Here is a 16,066-nt window from a genome sequence, read left to right as displayed (position 1 = left end):
TTACTCAACGCACAGCGACCGCTGTGAACCGCCAGGATCCTTCAGGGACTCGATGTTGTTACAAAAATCACACAGATCAATACATTGAAATGCCTCTAGCTACGCATTCCCACCACATTTTCCACGCTCACCATCACATACTCAAACTACACAGCCGTGCCACCAGCTCAGCAGAGTTTCTTTTGGCAAAACAATTTCTTCCCATCGATTCTTCAACGTCCAACAGGAGAAGCACTTGGAACACCCAACCCATGGGAAGCTGTGACACACAGATGAGTGCTGCACTGAGCGCTGGGTGGCTGCTTTGGGACTGGAATCACATCACCGCGCACCCCAAAATTCACCCCGTGCGCCTGGAGCTCAGTGCTCAGAACAGCACGTGCTTCACAGACCAAAGATTTTACACCAGCAAAGAAAATGCCGCACTGTGGTGCCCAATTACCAAGAAGACAATTATTTCTTATAAATGTTCCCAGCAGTCCGTTTACTGGTACATTATGAAATACTGTAATAAATTATTCAAGCTAATTGTCAAAAGAAATTAAAAAAACACTTTTGAGGCAGTATCTTCGCTTTAATACATTTCTTCACTTATTAATTTGCAAGATTCAGTCATTTGCAGGCCGACTTCCATCCCCCCAGAGAGCAAGTCCTTCCACAGGAGGCTTTATGTAACCCACATAGACGCACGTGGATTGGAACTGAACACGCAGTGCTGGGGCAGGAAGGAAAGCACCGTGCTGATGCAAAGCCCTCTGAAATTCTTCTGCACGAGGGCCTAAAAAGCCCCGAACCAAACCATGGATGCACGAGAAAAACGCGTGGCTGCAAACAGCCTTCCAAGGGACTCGCAGATCTCTTCCATCTGCAGTGGATTCCGAGAGCCTGGAGCAGGCCAATTTTATCAATGAAAGGCAGCACAACCGGCTGCGATGCGGGAGGAAGCCTCTCCCTTGGAAAGGCATCATGTGATGCTTGATGCTGTAAGGTGGAAGGAAGAAAGGAACGCTTTCACTATCGAGCAGCGTTTATCGCCGTGCTGCCGCTGGCTCTCCCCACCCTATGTTGAACGTTGCAGGGGTTTCCCATGTGCTCGATTCCAAGCTGTGCTCAAGGGAGGACTCCAGGCAGAGCAGGAGAGAGGTGATGCTCTTGGAACAGCGACTGAACCGAAGCTGAATGCACACATCTAAAGGTCAAAAAGGAACGGAAACACAGGGAGGGGAGAGGAGTGCAGCACCAAACGCTACAGAAAAAAACGTCTGAAGAAATGCTGGTCCTAGCATTTACAGAAGCACTACTGAAAAAACAGATCGAGTACTGCGGGCTTTTCAGTGCCTATCAGGAGGGTTATGACTCCTTTACTGTCTCCTAGTGAGTTACAAGAACTAAAAATAGCAGAACCAGTTCCCTCTGTTAGACGTTACTCAAAGCTGACTTGCATTTATCACCAACCTCACTGAGGAATCCGGGGATCAGGGCAAGCTACGCCAGCTCACACACAGCATTTTGGCTTCCCCTTTCCAAAGCCCAACATCTGAAGAGAGAATCGTTCAAAATAGCCATGGTGTCATTGTGAAGACTCAGCTGCTCAGAAGAGCAAAATCTGATTCCTCTCACAATCCTTCCAGCCTATAAGTGACCCATAAAACAGAAAGGCAGAAAGGCAACTTGTTTTTTTACAACAATTTTGGAGGATTCCACTTAGGGCTGCGGAGAGCTCGAAGAGCACAATTAAAAACAGTGCAAACATGGGAGGAAGGAGAATAAACAAACCCTCGTCCAGTCCTCCGCCCTTACACAACACAGATCACAAAATTTCCACGGCGTTCTGGAATACAACCCATGCAGGCCTGGCAGTTCCTCATGTCTTCACCTTTCCTTATTATCACTTGCTACAGCCATCAGCTGTTCCTGGCTCTGACAACACCACCATCCCGCTAGGAAAACAACACAAAGTTCACCTCCTGCTACGGCCAGAACGTCATCGGCACAGCGCGTGTGCTGCTCAGCCTTACGGCTCGACAGCCTTTCCCATCCAGGTGAATTTCTGTCACGCTGAAGGGCCCATGCATCACACAGGCTGCACTTAAATCACTAAAGCTGCGACTGTCCGCTCTGCACTGAACGAGAATAACAGGGCGTAAGCGGAGAGCCCAAGGAATGGATTTTCTGACCATTCTTTGGTGCAACTGCCATCAAAGACAACCTAACATTTTTTTTTTTCTGCAGCACATTCATCTTTCTATGATCAGCTGGACCGAGATCACCAGCACAGTCCAAGCAAGCGATGAAGCAGATCATTTAGTCACTGAACCACATGGGATGCAAACCGGTCACCAAACGAGGACGAGCTCTCTACCAGCAACATGAGCCACGCCATGCAATTTCCTCTCTGTGGTTTCTTAAATTATTTTTCCCATGCTTGTTCTCAATGCTGAAGCTTCTGCTCTGTTATTTTACCTCATCATCTTTAATCCAAACCATTTCTCCAAGCGCAACGATGAATTATCGATCTCCGTGCATTTGTTTATTTCAATGACAGCTGCAGCCGCTTCAGTTGGAAGGCGATCAATAGTGAATGGAAATCCTGTGACCACATGAACACTGCATGCCCCAGGAGTCACATATGGCTGCTGAAGCCAATTGCTTCTCGAGTCATTGAAAAATACTCAGAATCAACAAAGATATCAGGCCATATCTGTTCATTTTAATGCAAATGCACGCTAACAAACCAATCAAACAAACCCACAAGTGAATACTGACATAACAACCAACAGAGGAAAGGGGACACCATATTTCAGACAGTTGAGCTACTTCACTTTCATTCAATACTGATGTTGTTTCTATTTTATTTCATCTCCTTTTAACTGCATATAAGAAAACACGCTCATGCTCAATTTCTTGTGACACGCAATCACTCTTCCTTCTTTTGTTTAGTGTATAACTAGCGTTACAACTCCGTTCACAAAATAGTCACATAATTAGTATTGCTCACTGGAGCAAGTTACATTATCTGTACCGTGATCTGGATATAAGCCGTACATATGAGCTTATATAACCAGTTAAATTATTTGTAACAGATGCAGGCCCCAGCACTCAGCATGAATGACACTGTAGAAGCACTGTAATGGAAGAAAGGATCAAGTAGCCCTTCATTGCCAATCATTTTATTTAAACATCACACAAGCTAGGTATGTGGACTATCTAAACACACAGCTGGTGGAAACCACACCTAGCTGAGCTCTGACAGGCCTCACGTTTTGCTTGTATGGATAACTGCCTTTACAAAGTGCTCCTATGAGTGCTCCTATAGCAACTTGCCTGTTACTCTAAAATACATCATCATAGAACCACAGAATGTCCCAGGTTGGACCCACAGGGATCATCAAGTCTAACTCCTTGCTCAGCGCAGGACCACTCAAAAATCTAAGCCCGATGTTTGAGGGCGCAGTCCAAACTCTCCCTGACCTCTGGCAGCGTGGGGCCGTGCCCACCACCCTCTGGCAAAGAACCTTCTCTGACACCCATCCGGACCTTCCCCTGCCACAGCTCCATGCCATTCACCTCTCTCGTGTCACTTCCTACCGGAGGACGTTTGCACACCCTTAGCAGCCTCAGGAACTTTATGTAAGTACCGCCGCGACAGCCAGCGGTCGTTCCCCCGGCTCTGCCCCGCCGCGCCGGACGCCGGGCCGGGAGCCGCGCCCGCAGCCGAGCCCATCGCCGGGAGCTGTCCGTCCAGCACCACGACGGGACGGGCAGCGGAGCCCGGCGGGCGCCGTCCTGCACATCGCCCTTCCTGGATCTCGATCTCTTTTCAGACGAGCATCCGTCATGTGGCACGGATAAATAAGCAGTCCTACGCAAGAATACCGGCGGTCTCCCTCCCTCCAAAGCAGTACTGAAACGGACTGTCAGCCAGCAACAGCAAGAAAACAATTGATGGAACGCTTCCTCCCTTTTTGCTGCTAAAGATACAAGTAGGAGGGGGCAATCAGGCTCATACAACACCCTCGCTCCTACTAATTTAATCCTTCCCAGTGTGAAATGAGGACATACAGGTCATGGGTTCTCATTGGGGGTGGAATGTTGCAGCGTTACAAAGACCAGATTACACACCAACACACAGCAGAAATACAACCAGCACTCCTTGATGAGACCCCACCTGTGAAACTCCTAAACAATCGCATGCCAATCACCTGCAACACAGCACACACGGAAAGCAAGCAGTGGGTTAACCTATCACAGCTGGGATCTCTCCAAAATTAAGCCCCGGCCCCTTACAGCCCCTCGGTGTCTCCCTTGGCACACATTCCCCTTCCATCAGACTTTTAGGCTTCACCTCAGATCATCTGCAGCCATGGAACATCCCTTCCAGCTTCCCCACCCCCACATCAGCTGGACAGAATTTGCACCAGAAAAAGAAGGGGGTGGGGAGGGGAAGAAGACACCCAGATTTTTCGTAGAAAAAGGCTTGAGAATGTGCAGTTTGCTTTCATTGGGAAGGAAAAATAAGTCTGCCCCAAATCTGTATGGTGGAAGAAAGTAAGAGCACGAAGCACAATGCCAACATTTAGGTCAGGCTGGAAGCTCAAAGCCACCCCATGCATCTCCCCACAAAACTCCATCCTCCAACTTCTCCCCCTCCCCTGGCAGCGGGAGCCTCGGGATGCTGAACAAGAAGAGAACAGGGAGGGTGGAGGAGGGATGTACAGCTCTGCAGCTAGGGCTGAGGGGGAAGGGATCCTGAGAACAACTCCAATTATCCTCAGTCTCTCCCTCCCTACAATGCAGACAAAGAGCACGGCCCAGAATTTGGGGCCTGGGAGAAGGGCCCCAAACCGAAGGATGGAGGAGGGAGGCCATAAGGGGGTTCCCACCGCTCCGGGCTGAGGCTGCCCCCTCCCAAAGGCCGGGGGGGGGAAGGGGGGAGGGCAGTGCCACCTCCCCGTAGGGCAGAGCTGGGAGAGGATGGGGCAGAGGCTGTCCTGGGGTAGGGGAAAGCTCCGGGCGCGGTGCTGGGTGGGCACGGCAAGGATCGGGGCACCCCGCACTCCCCCCCGCTGCCAACCGGCACCCGCGGGGGCACAGCGACGGCTGCAGCGGGGAACCCCCCGCCCCTCGGGCACTTCCCCCATACGAACAGGGAGAGATGGAGGGAGAGGGATGGGGAGGGGGCGACCCGCAGGACCCCCCCCTCCTGAGGGATTGCCCCACAAGCAAGCGGGGGGAGCAGCTGGGAAATCGCTCTGCGGCAAAGCCCCCACCCAGCATGCGTGTGTGTGTTGGGGGGAGGGGGACCGGCAGGTAGAGAGCGTGCTGGCGGCGGGGCACCGAGAGGTACGAAATCATAATCATTAACAAAAAATAAAAAATAAAATAAAATAAAACACAGGCGATGCTCTCCGCACCCCCCACCCCCCCACCTCCCCCCGCCCCGGGCTGTCACTTACTGCGGCCGCCGCGCTAGCACGTCTCCCGCAAGGCGTTGCTGGACTGCGGAGGTGGGGGAGCTGCAGGAGGAACTGCGGTTGTCGCCATCTTGGTGCGCTGCCCCCCCCCCCCCCCTCCCGCGATGCGCGCTCGGCTCTTTGCGGCGGCGACGGCCGCGGAGGGAGCGTGGCAAAAATCCCGGAGTCCGCCCGGGAGCTTCCGAGCTTCCTTCCTTCCCCCCCCCCCCCCCCACCTCCGCCTCCTTCTCCTCTTCCTCCTCCTCTTCCAGGCTCCGCGCTGCAGGGAGGAGGCTCCGGGGGGGGACCGGGAGGTGCTTACCGCGGGGTGCGGTGCTGGAAGAGCGCGGTTGGTGCGCGGAGTTTGGAAGCCGGCCTCCCTTTCGGCCAAGGAACGGCGCTCGGCATCTCTCCCCGCGCTGGGACTGTCGGAGTCGCTCCGCGTCGTCGCTGTTCCGGTGGAAAATAACCCCAAATGTGCGAGAAGCCAACCGGCCCCGAACGCCGCTGGGGACGAATGGAACGCGGCCGCTGTTCCTGCTGCAGCCCTGCTTTGTTCAGCCCAATGTTCTGCTTCGAGCTGACCCGCCCTCCGTGCGGAACTACTCAGAAATAAGTGCAAAAAGTCCTCCAACAAAGAGTGCCACGTGCGGCGCTGCGTTCAGTGCCCGTAGGGGTCCCTCCCAACGCAGGATGTGCTTTGGTTCAATGGGAGAAAGTGGTGGCAACGGGACGAAGAGGAAAACTTTGCACCATGCATCCAGCCGACCAACCAAAACCTTTTCATGTTCTTGATAAGGCAAATCTTGAGGACCTCAAGCAGCCGTGCCCAGCGCTGATGTGTCAACAAGAACTGCTCCATGATCTCAGCCCTGGACCTGCACAGCCATCAGCTGCTTGGAGGTGCACGAATGGAAGCTGGCTCCAGCGCTGGAGTTGTTTGGGTTAAGAGGGGACTGCAGCTGTGGGCAGCACTGAGTCTCACCGAGCAGAGTTGGGATGTGAACAGAGCTCTGAAGTGGCAGCAAGAGCAAAATTTATTGTTTGGAGGAAAACAAAAAGAGAAGTGAGGAAAGGGAATGGAAGCAGAGGCAAAGCTGAAGCAGTGGATGCTGGTTGAGGGCTGGAGGGCTCCTCTATGTTGCTGCAACACACTCAGCACAGGATTTGCTCGCTGTCACTTTGGGAAGAAACGTGTTGGTGAATCAGAGCACAGATTCAGGGGAGAAATATCTTCAATCAGTCAAAAATTGGAAGACAATTTGGAGGCACAAGACCTGCACAGAGAACCGTGTGCAGAATGTGGCACCTAAAATTCCATTTACTCTTCCCAGTCTCTGTTAGCTGACCTGGGGGAAGATGGAGTTTCCACTGAAAACCCCCACTTTTTGCACTGTGATGGACTGCATGTTAATGCTGCTTGCTTCAGTGGCCAGCTCGCTGCTCCCAACGCCTGCCCTCCCAGTACAACCACCAAGCAATGGCCAAGGGAAGGCTCAGTCCGGTGACCAACAACCGCGGGTACCTATGAATGGAATTTGAGGATCAATTTTTACAGCTGCGTCGTTCTTGTTCTCCATAGCACCGCGTCTGCGTTGCAAATAGCGCCGCTTTTTGGGTCGGGCTGCTGCTTTAGGAGAAATCCACCTCGTGGAAATGCCCCCTCCATAAAGCTGCGAATCTCTGCCCTCTGAGCGGCGCTCCAGGAGCGGTGTGCTGAGCTGACAAGGCAGCAGGACGCGTTCATCTCACTTTGGTTACCACACAGGAGCTGATCTGCCCTCATTTTACATCACTGGCTTTTATGGGACTGCCTCAGTGCGACAGCAGGGCAGGCACAGCCTCATAAATGTCCACCTCCCCATCCTTAACGCGGCACAACACAAACATCCAATCTGTGTTTGCACAGAGCTGCTGATTTCGAGACGGTTTTGGTTCCAACCGCACCTCCTTGCAGTGCTGAGGTTCTCCCTCAGGGTCTGAATTCCCAGACAGATGCAAAATAAGTGAAAATAAAACTAAGGAAATGAGGGATAAAAAAAGTCTGATGATAACCTCCTTCAGTGAAAACCGAATGGGAGGCAGCCACAGAGATGACAAAGCCCAAAGCAAATACAAACCTTGCATGTGTGGCTTCTAGGAAAGGAGGTTGAGTTGCAGAACAGCAGCATGGAAACCTGGGGGAGCATCCACAGCTCATTCAGAGCAAATAATGCTCTCCTTTTGTGGGATTGGCTTTCTGGGTAGAACTCTTAGAGCTGTTGCACAAAAACCAGGAAAGAAGAGAGAAAACATCTTAAGCAAAGGAGGATTGTGCACTTTAGTGAGATAAGAAGGGAGAGATGGAAGAAAGGGAACAGGAAATACATGCAAGCAAGTGCAGAGAGCTAATGATTTCCTAACGGCAGAGAGTAACACCCAACCTTTGATGTTCCCATACATAATAGATACAGCATCAGTGCAAGTATTTTGATTTCTGTCTTCCCATTCATTCCCCGCTGGCGGCACAATTCCTCCCTGATTCAGGGAATTCAGTTTATCTGGGGAAATGCAGCAGTTCTGTGCCTGGTTCTCTCCGGCCATACGATGCCAATGCTGTCAGCTCAGACAGAACCCAAACCAGCAACCTGTGCACCAGAGAGATGGACTTCCCCTCACCTCGGGAGAGGGTTGGTGTTGGTTGACTCACTCAGTCTGCACAGAACATGCATCCAAAGGACTTGCCGTTGCTCAGACGCCACGAGGTGTGAAGGTGCAACAACAGAGGTTATTCATACAGCGCTCTGACGATGACAGCGGCGTGTGCTGGATTTGGGTTTTGCTTTATTGCCACTAGAGGGAGGAGGGAACTCATCGGACAGCAGGGCTGCCGGCGCAAAAAGAAAGTTCTCTCTCCTGGCCTGCAATGGAATGGGTGGAATTCGGGACCTGCAGTCCTTTCCCTGCAGTTGGGTCACCTGAACCAAAGCAATTAAAAGCCAGCAGCTAATCCACGCTGCACCCAGTGCTGCTGACTGCAACGCTGGAAAAGTTTGACAGACTGCAATTAGTATCAAATAGATTATTAGTTGTTGACTGAAGCTGATACAGTCAATAAAACCGAGCTGCACACTTTGTGCAGTGATTAATGACTCAATAAGTTGTTTCCTCTCTGGTCCATGACTCCCACCAAAGGTAACTAGAAAAGCAAAACCATTCCCTGCAAGGGAGCCCGTTTGTGCAATGAAGTTTTGGTGCCCAAATACTGAAAACTGCTGCTGTGAGAGCTCAGTTCAGGCAGCAGAGGGGTTGATCCCATCTGCAATGGGGCAGGAAATGACAAATAAGTGTGCTTCAGCTGCAGTATTCATCAAACTCCCAATTAAACGTCTACAACAAACCCAGAACTCAAGCCGACTTCCTTGTGCTCACAAACACAGCGCTGTTCTGCTTTGAGAGATGTAACCTGAAACTGCAAACTCCACATTTGGGCACTTGCTGACACTTTGCCAGCACTGAAGCACGAGGTTGTGCTGCCCAACTGGCTGGGGTTACTTAACATTGCTGGCAGCTCCAGAGCTGGGACGCAGCTGTAACTTTGTTTACACAGTTCTGGTTTTCCCCTTCCTGTGTGTGAGAGGACTTCAAATTCCGCTGCTGGGCCCGCAAGGCAGCGAGCTGGGGACGCTTCAGTGCAGCTCTGCCTGAGCCTGCGGGGCTGTGACACGCAGCAGAGCCAGTTTTGCTGCATTTGGACTCGCTGCCCATGATGGAGCTCACCATCCTCTTCCTCCGCTGCTGCCTGGCACTGCTGGCCATGCCCATCTACCTGCTGTCCTTCCTGGGCATATGGGAGCCGTTCTGCAAGAAGATCTTTTTCCCTTTCTTCTTAGAGAAGCTGACTGTGATCCACAACAGGAAAACCAAGAAGCAGAAGCAGGAATTATTCCGAAATCTGCCCGACTTCACCGGACCGTCGGGAGAACTGAAGCTGCTGGAAATCGGCACAGGATGCGGAGCCAACTTCCAGTTCTACCCTCCGGGCTGCAAAGTCACCTGCAGTGATGTGAACCCCAACTTCCAGCAGGGCCTTTCCAGGAGCATGAGCAAGAATCAGCACATCCACTACGAGCGCTTCCTCACGGCGGCCGGGGAGGACCTGCACCAGGTGCCCAGCGGCTCCGTGGATGCTGTTGTCTGCACTTTGGTCCTCTGCTCAGTGCAGAGTGTGAGCAAAACCCTGAAGGAAGTGCAGCGTGTGCTCAGACCGGTGAGTGCTTGGAGGAGAAGTTTTAGGTTATTGCTGTGAGCAGCTATTGCAGAGGCAGTGCACAAGGGGGGAAAAAAAGAGAGGAAAAGAGAAAAAGAGGAAAAGGGGAAAAGGAAGGGAAAGGGAAAAAGGAAGTGAAAAAGAAAGGGAAAAAGGAAGGGAAAGGGGGAGAGGAAGCGAAAAAAAAGGGAAAAAGGAAGGGAAAAAGGAAGGGAAAAAGGAAGGGAAAAAGGAAGGGAAAAAGGAAGGGAAAAAGGAAGGGAAAAAGGAAGGGAAAAAGGAAGGGAAAAAGGAAGGGAAAAAGGAAGGGAAAAAGGAAGGGAAAAAGGAAGGGAAAAAGGAAGGGAAAAAGGAAGGGAAAAAGGAAGGGAAAAAGGAAGGGAAAAAGGAAGGGAAAAAGGAAGGGAAAAAGAAAGGGAAAAAGAAAGGGAAAAAGAAAGGGAAAAAGAATGAAAGGAAAAAGAGAAAAAAAAAAAAAGGAAAAAAAGAAGTAGAAAAAAAAAAGAAAGTTTTTGTTTTTGAGACTACAACCCAGACCTGGTTTATAAGATAAGAGTGAGAGGCACTCTGCACCGCTGGGTGGTGCAAAGCAATGGAAATGTGACAGCCAAAAAATAAAAACAAAAAAGGGAAAGCTGGGTTAATGTTTTGATTTTGTTGGGGTTTTGTTGTTGTTGTTGTTCTGTTTTTGTTTTGCAATAGGATTTCAGCCATTAAAATGCTATATTCCCAAGCCAACACCCTGGGCTGCAAAAATCCAATGAGTTTTGTTGGGACTTATACATTCCTCTCAGTCTGCATTGAAACAAAACAGCACGTTAGCAACTGTAGTGCAAACAAAAAGGCAACAAACTATTGCTGCAATCAAGGAGGAACCAGACAGGGACATCCTTCACGCTTCTGAAATATGCACTTTAAGTCTGTGCTGAGGTCAATTCCAGTCAACATCAGAAAAGCAAAGGGAGGGGAGGGAGAATGCAGTGAGGTGAGGGAGCTGGGTGATGGGCACTGGATGATGCAGTGAGGTGAGGGTGATGGGCGCTGAGCAGCGGGGAGGGCAGCGTGTGTTCCTATGGCACTGAGCTGTGTCCAATCCCCAGGGAGGCGTTTTCTATTTCTTGGAGCACGTGGCCGCGAGCCCTTCCAGCTGGAAGCTGTTCTGGCAGCAGGTTTGCCACCCGACGTGGAAACTCGTGTTTGACGGCTGCTGCCTGGCCAGGGAGATATGGAAGGATCTGGAAGAGGCCAAGTTCTCGGAGCTGAAACTGCAGCACATCAGCGTGCCGCTGCCCTGGACTCCCATTAAGCCGCACATCATCGGGTACGCCGTGAAATGACGGGGAGCGCTTCGTGCTGCTCACCTCCACAGCTCCTGGGCGTGATCAAAGAGCATCAACTAATCCTGGCCAATGAACGTAGGCAGCGTGGTTGAAGACCTTAATAAATGTTTGATTCAGACGTGAAATGGAAGAGGGTCAGTTTTGTGAATATTTTTACGCTAAAATTGCTCCTCTGGGTGTACAAGAAAGGCTTTGGAACATACACAACCAACAGAGTTTTAAGGTTGGAAAAGATCTCTGAGGTATCCGCTCCAACCACCCACCTACCAACAATACTGTCCCCAAATACGTGGGCAGGGTGGGACCCCCACACCTCCAACAAAGCAGAACAGCAAAGCTTGACAGACAAAGCAAAGATGTGAACCCCTCTATCTGCACCTGCGAGTGCCCCCAGCTCCCCACTGAGGCCCCAGGCCCATGCTGAGGGCTCCACTGGCATCCACGTCCCTCTCCCCGCACTTTGAAGGCTCTCTGCCCTTATCAAACCAACGCAGAACCTCTGACACACAATCTTTGCTCAACAGAGAGTTACTTATTTGCAAAGAAAGAACGCTGGGAGGGTAACACCCATCGCCACTCTGGTTGCTTGGCTGCCTGCCTGCCCTTGCGTGGCCTTCAGTTATAACACAACTTGCCAGCAGACCATTAAAAGCCCTGTGCCTGACACGCTCAGGGATTTCTTTAAGGTGTCCTATGGGTCCCTCAGCCCCATTAATGGTCATCAGAAGCTGTTGGTGACCGTTGGTGGCCCTGCCGCCATCTTGTGCCCCTGAAGGAGGATGCGACCCCGGCTGCCCACCTCCTCGGTGCTGCTGCTGTGGGTCCTGAGCAGCACCATGCCTGCTATGGTGGGACTGTGGATGTCCATGGAGGTCCTTGTTGGTATTGATGGGATGGAGGTGGCCAATGGGTGGTTTGGGGGAGCACTGGGAGGCGGTGGGAGGGGGGGCTGGGCCTATTGCTGTGCAGCTTCCACACCAAGCTCCATGTAAAAACTTGGTCTGTCCCCAAATCTGATGAATTCACAAAGCTGCAGTGGCTGGGGCACCCTCACTGATGTGCACAGTGAACCTGAACGCAAGAAATACACCTGCAACCAGGTAAAATGCGCTTCATGCAGAATAAAACACCCACATTTTCTCTCCAGAATCAGCACTCCAACTTCAAACATTAAAAAAAAACCACAGCAAGTAACACAGCAGATGGAAAAAACACCACCAGCACCGCCAGCAAACACTGCAGCCAATGCACCAAAGGCTGCATTCGAGCCCCACAACCGACTTCGTTCTGTTCTGCAGAATGCGGACGGCGGCCGCTGATGGACGGCAGCTCGGGATCCAGGATTGTGGGAGGCCACGAAGCCCCATTGGGAGCGTGGCCGTGGGCCGTCAGCCTGCAGGTGCACCTCGTGGGGGTGGAATTTGCCCACGTGTGCGGAGGAGCTTTGGTCAGCGAGAACTCCGTGCTCACCGCCGGTCATTGCACGACGGGACGGATGTGGGTATCAGTGCTGACAGCTGCTCTGTTGTGGAGAGGGAAGGCGTTGCAGATCTGCAGATCGTTACCGTGGGCGCCTTTAAACAAAGTGCCAACGAATGGGACGTGGGGTGGGCAGAGCTCAGCTGATGCAGAACCCATCTGCGGCCCCGCGGGTGGCACTGAATCTTGGGAACGCACTGCTCAGCTCCGTCCCTTTGGGCCCAGGTTACATCTCTGTTGGGTTGGGGGCTTTCTTTTCACTTTGCCTATTTTTTTTTCCCCATGAGCTTTTGATTTTTCAGCAGCCCTTTCTAAATAAGCAAAGCAGAGGTTAAATTGACCTATCTAAACAAGCAAAGCTCACTGAAAAAAAAAAAACAACGTTGTAGTGCTCAGCTGAGAAGCACAACAACTCTGTAGTGCTCCACTGCTTTTCCCAAGTTCCATTCCCATTTCTTTCTTCCTGCTTAACAAACAATTCAACACAACTCCTTTTCTTTGACAAAAGGGCACAAACCTTTCAGAAGAGGCTTTTTAACCGCACTCGAAGCTGCATTTTGGCCATCCCAACACCGTAGTCGTTAACACAGTTGCAAAATCTACACAGAAGTTTTTGCAAGCTCATGCTGACTGCGTTCTCCCTTAGGGACCCGTATTATTGGAGAGCTGTGCTGGGCACAGATAGCCTTTGGAAACACAGCAGACATGCAGCAAAAAGAAGCATCACTCAAATCTCCGTGCACCCCGAATTCAACAGAGAGACATTTGAAAACGACATCGCGTTATTTAAACTTCATTCTGCTGTGCGCTACAGCGATTACATCCAACCCATCTGCTTACCTCCTGCACACCCTCAGCTGTACCCTGACAATGAAACAAAGTGTTTTATCAGCGGCTGGGGGCGCACAGCAGAAAAAGGTAAACGTTTGTTGATACACCATCAGCTCCGGTGCCGAGGTGAGGTTTCAGTCCCTCAGGGTCTCTGCGTTTGCTCGGGTTGTGCTCTCGCCCCATAGCATCGTTTCATCCTTCTGCAGCTGACGATCTGCTCTCGGCGCTTTTGCCATTGAAAGCAGATTAAGGCTGCCCAGGTGTAACTGAAGGCATCAATGCGTGACCTTCCTGCTGAGGATCAAGCAAATAAAGGGAAAGAAACACAGCTTTCAGGGTCACAATACGCTTAAGAGCACTTGTAAAAGAGCTCTTCTAAAAGAGCTTTTGTCTCGAAAAAGAACAGCTCTCACAAAGCGCCCTCTCAGCTCAAAGGTCCCAGTTGGTTTCAGGTGTGGCTGCTCTTTCACCACAATGAGTGCAGGTGATGCAACCCCAGCTGGCACCGTGCGCAGAGGGGGGATTTGGAGGAGAGCTGAAGGCTGTGTGTCATCACCGGAACAGAACCCGTGGCATTTCCAGCAAGGCCAACGAGCCGCACTGTGCCATGGGAAGGCAGACCTCTATGCTAGCACATGTCTGAGCTGTACACAGGTACCTTTAAGCTAACAAAGCAGGACACCACAGCGAGAACTGCTGCACACAGCAGCAGCAATGCCTGACTTTTCTATCTGCTGTCTTCCGCTAAAGGTAAAATCTCGTCTGTGCTGCAAGAGGCAGAAGTGGAAATCATTCCTTTTGGTGTCTGTAACAGCTCGGATGCGTATGGAGGTCTGATCAACGCCAACATGATCTGTGCTGGCTCTCCATTAGGAGGCGTTGATTCTTGCCAGGTAAAATCCTCCCCCCATAGAAACCATGGAGGGCATCCTGGTGACCACTGTTCATAGCATCGTTAATTAAAACGGCCCAAATGCTAGAATGAAAATAGATCCGACTGGAAAAGAGGCATCACAAACAGAAAGAGAGGTGAAACGGCGTTTCCGAAAAAACCCCCGCATCTCAGAAGTGTGCACAAAGAGCTCAGCTGTAGGAAAGGCTGGGCTAACAGGAGGAGCAGCACCGCGGTGTGCAGGTGTCACAGAGTTCACATCGTGGCACAGAGATGATGCACAATGAAACACGTGTGCGCACACAACGGATGCATGCAGTGCGTGCACCACGATGCACCCTGCGTGGTTTCGTGCTTTGGAAAGGCAGCACCAGCACCGGGTGCTCAGCAGCAGGAGCTGCATTTAAATGCTGAGCCCTCAGCATCTCTTTCTCAGAAGCAACAGTTCTCAGGTCAGGAGCCCTGTGCTAAAATTGAGGCATCAGCTGCGATGCGGAGCCATTTATAATTAAAAAACAATGCGTTCCTAAGTGTGTCATTAGTCTGATAGACTTCCTGCTTCCCTCAGCTCTTTTTCTCTAAGCAAGTGATTTGGCACAGATTCAGGCTGTGTTTTCATCGCTGTGCTTCCTGGTTATTGCAGACATACGTTGTCAGAATGTGTCTTCTGCACAAGGAGCAAAGCTGCGTGGACAGGACTCAGAATGCAAAGTCAGAGCGCGTTTCTGACCCTACTCAGCTCCGTGCTGCTCCCAATTGCTCATTAAAATAAGTGGATTCGTTAGCGGTGCTTCTAAATCGTTTCCTGGAGGGGAATATAGTCACTAATTTCTGTTATTGTGTATTTATAGGGAGACAGCGGAGGGGCTTTGGCGTGCCGCCACCCCACGGCCAACAAATACTACGTGCTGGGCATCACCAGCTTTGGGCTCGGCTGCGGCCATCCCAGATTCCCCGGGATCTACGTCCGATTGGCTCCATACAGATGGTGGATCAAATCCCAGCTTGTGCTGAGCAGCTCAGCCACAGCTCCTGCCAGCAGCGCCCTCCCCCTGACTGCCATGGGGATGGTGCTCCTGTACACCTCCTAAAGCAGCATCAGCACAGCACAGCTGGGCCGGTCCGTTCAGCTCATGTTCCACAAGGGGTCCTGGAGCAATAAAACGTTGTGTGCATCCAACCTGCACGTGTCAGCAACACTTAAAAAAAAATCTGCAGCTGTGTCATTTCTTGTCAATGCAGGAACTACAGCAGGGTAACAACAGTGAATACAGGCATCCAGAGGTATTTTTTAAGGATGTGAGGTTTCAAAGTGTGATAACCTCCCATCTTTTCTGAGGTTACATGAATTCATTACATTAAAACTCATTAGCGTATGTCACAATGATGACACCACGAAGATAACGTGATTATCAAGTGTCTGTTCGTCAGAAGGAAGCAGTAATTTAACATCTCACCACCTGATGCAGCGTGTTCTACCCTCACTTAAAGGAATGCTGATGTGTCTCGCTGACTATCTTGGCATTCTTACAACAGAACAAAATTTCCTTGAGAGAAATCGGTGGCTTTCTCTTGTGAAAAGCTTCTCCCATGGACCTGCATGGAGACTGCAAATGTGAGAGTTTTAGGTTGATGAGAGCAATCCTAAAAGTGTGGAATATTACATTAGAAACACTGCCCAGTGCTCCCAAATGTGTGCAATGCATTTACCATCTTTTCTGCCTTTGATATCTGTACTGATAGGAAAAGTGGTAACGACCTCGACCCTAATAATGAAAATGAGTGTAGGAACTGCACCAGCTGCAAGTGTTTTTCCCTACCA

General features: G+C 51.0%; 3 protein-coding genes across 6 annotated transcripts in view; 2 read left to right on the top strand and 1 right to left on the bottom strand.

Annotated features, from left to right (window-relative positions):
• SCN8A (sodium voltage-gated channel alpha subunit 8) overlaps positions 1-6,329 on the bottom strand; it is a 47,754-nt gene extending 41,425 nt beyond the window's left edge. The window contains exon 1 of one of the 3 annotated variants that reach the window (XM_052705249.1): positions 5,776-6,329. The gene's annotated coding sequence lies outside the window, so the exon portion shown is untranslated. Of the gene's footprint in view, positions 1-5,456; positions 5,622-5,775 lie in introns of those variants that run through there. The other 2 variants (XM_052705248.1, XM_052705246.1) reach the window with 2 other exon arrangements.
• Positions 6,330-8,981: 2,652 nt separating this feature from the next.
• On the top strand, positions 8,982-11,167 carry TMT1A (thiol methyltransferase 1A). Its single transcript, XM_052705260.1, has 2 exons — positions 8,982-9,702; positions 10,803-11,167. Exons 1-2 carry the CDS (start codon positions 9,199-9,201, stop codon positions 11,037-11,039), a joined length of 741 nt encoding a protein of 246 aa, XP_052561220.1. The 5' UTR covers positions 8,982-9,198; the 3' UTR covers positions 11,040-11,167.
• A 101-nt stretch (positions 11,168-11,268) lies between these two features.
• On the top strand, positions 11,269-15,449 carry TMPRSS12 (transmembrane serine protease 12). 2 transcript variants are annotated; one of them, XM_052705254.1, is made up of 5 exons: positions 11,269-11,924; positions 12,341-12,539; positions 13,168-13,439; positions 14,103-14,245; positions 15,096-15,430. In XM_052705254.1, exons 1-5 carry the CDS (start codon positions 11,822-11,824, stop codon positions 15,333-15,335), a joined length of 957 nt encoding a protein of 318 aa, XP_052561214.1. In that variant the 5' UTR covers positions 11,269-11,821; the 3' UTR covers positions 15,336-15,430. The 2 variants fall into 2 exon arrangements, with proteins under 2 accessions (XP_052561214.1, XP_052561215.1); XM_052705255.1 differs by lacking the exon at positions 14,103-14,245 and having other exon boundaries at positions 15,096-15,449.
• The last annotated feature ends 617 nt before the right edge of the window (positions 15,450-16,066 follow it).

The sequence above is a fragment of the Tympanuchus pallidicinctus genome, unplaced genomic scaffold (genome assembly GCF_026119805.1).
Source record: "Tympanuchus pallidicinctus isolate F22 unplaced genomic scaffold, pur_lepc_1.0 scaffold53, whole genome shotgun sequence".
Taxonomy (NCBI): Eukaryota; Metazoa; Chordata; class Aves; order Galliformes; family Phasianidae; genus Tympanuchus; species Tympanuchus pallidicinctus.
The sequence above is the reverse complement of the archived record's forward strand: the minus strand, read 5'-3'. Positions and strand labels throughout refer to the sequence as shown.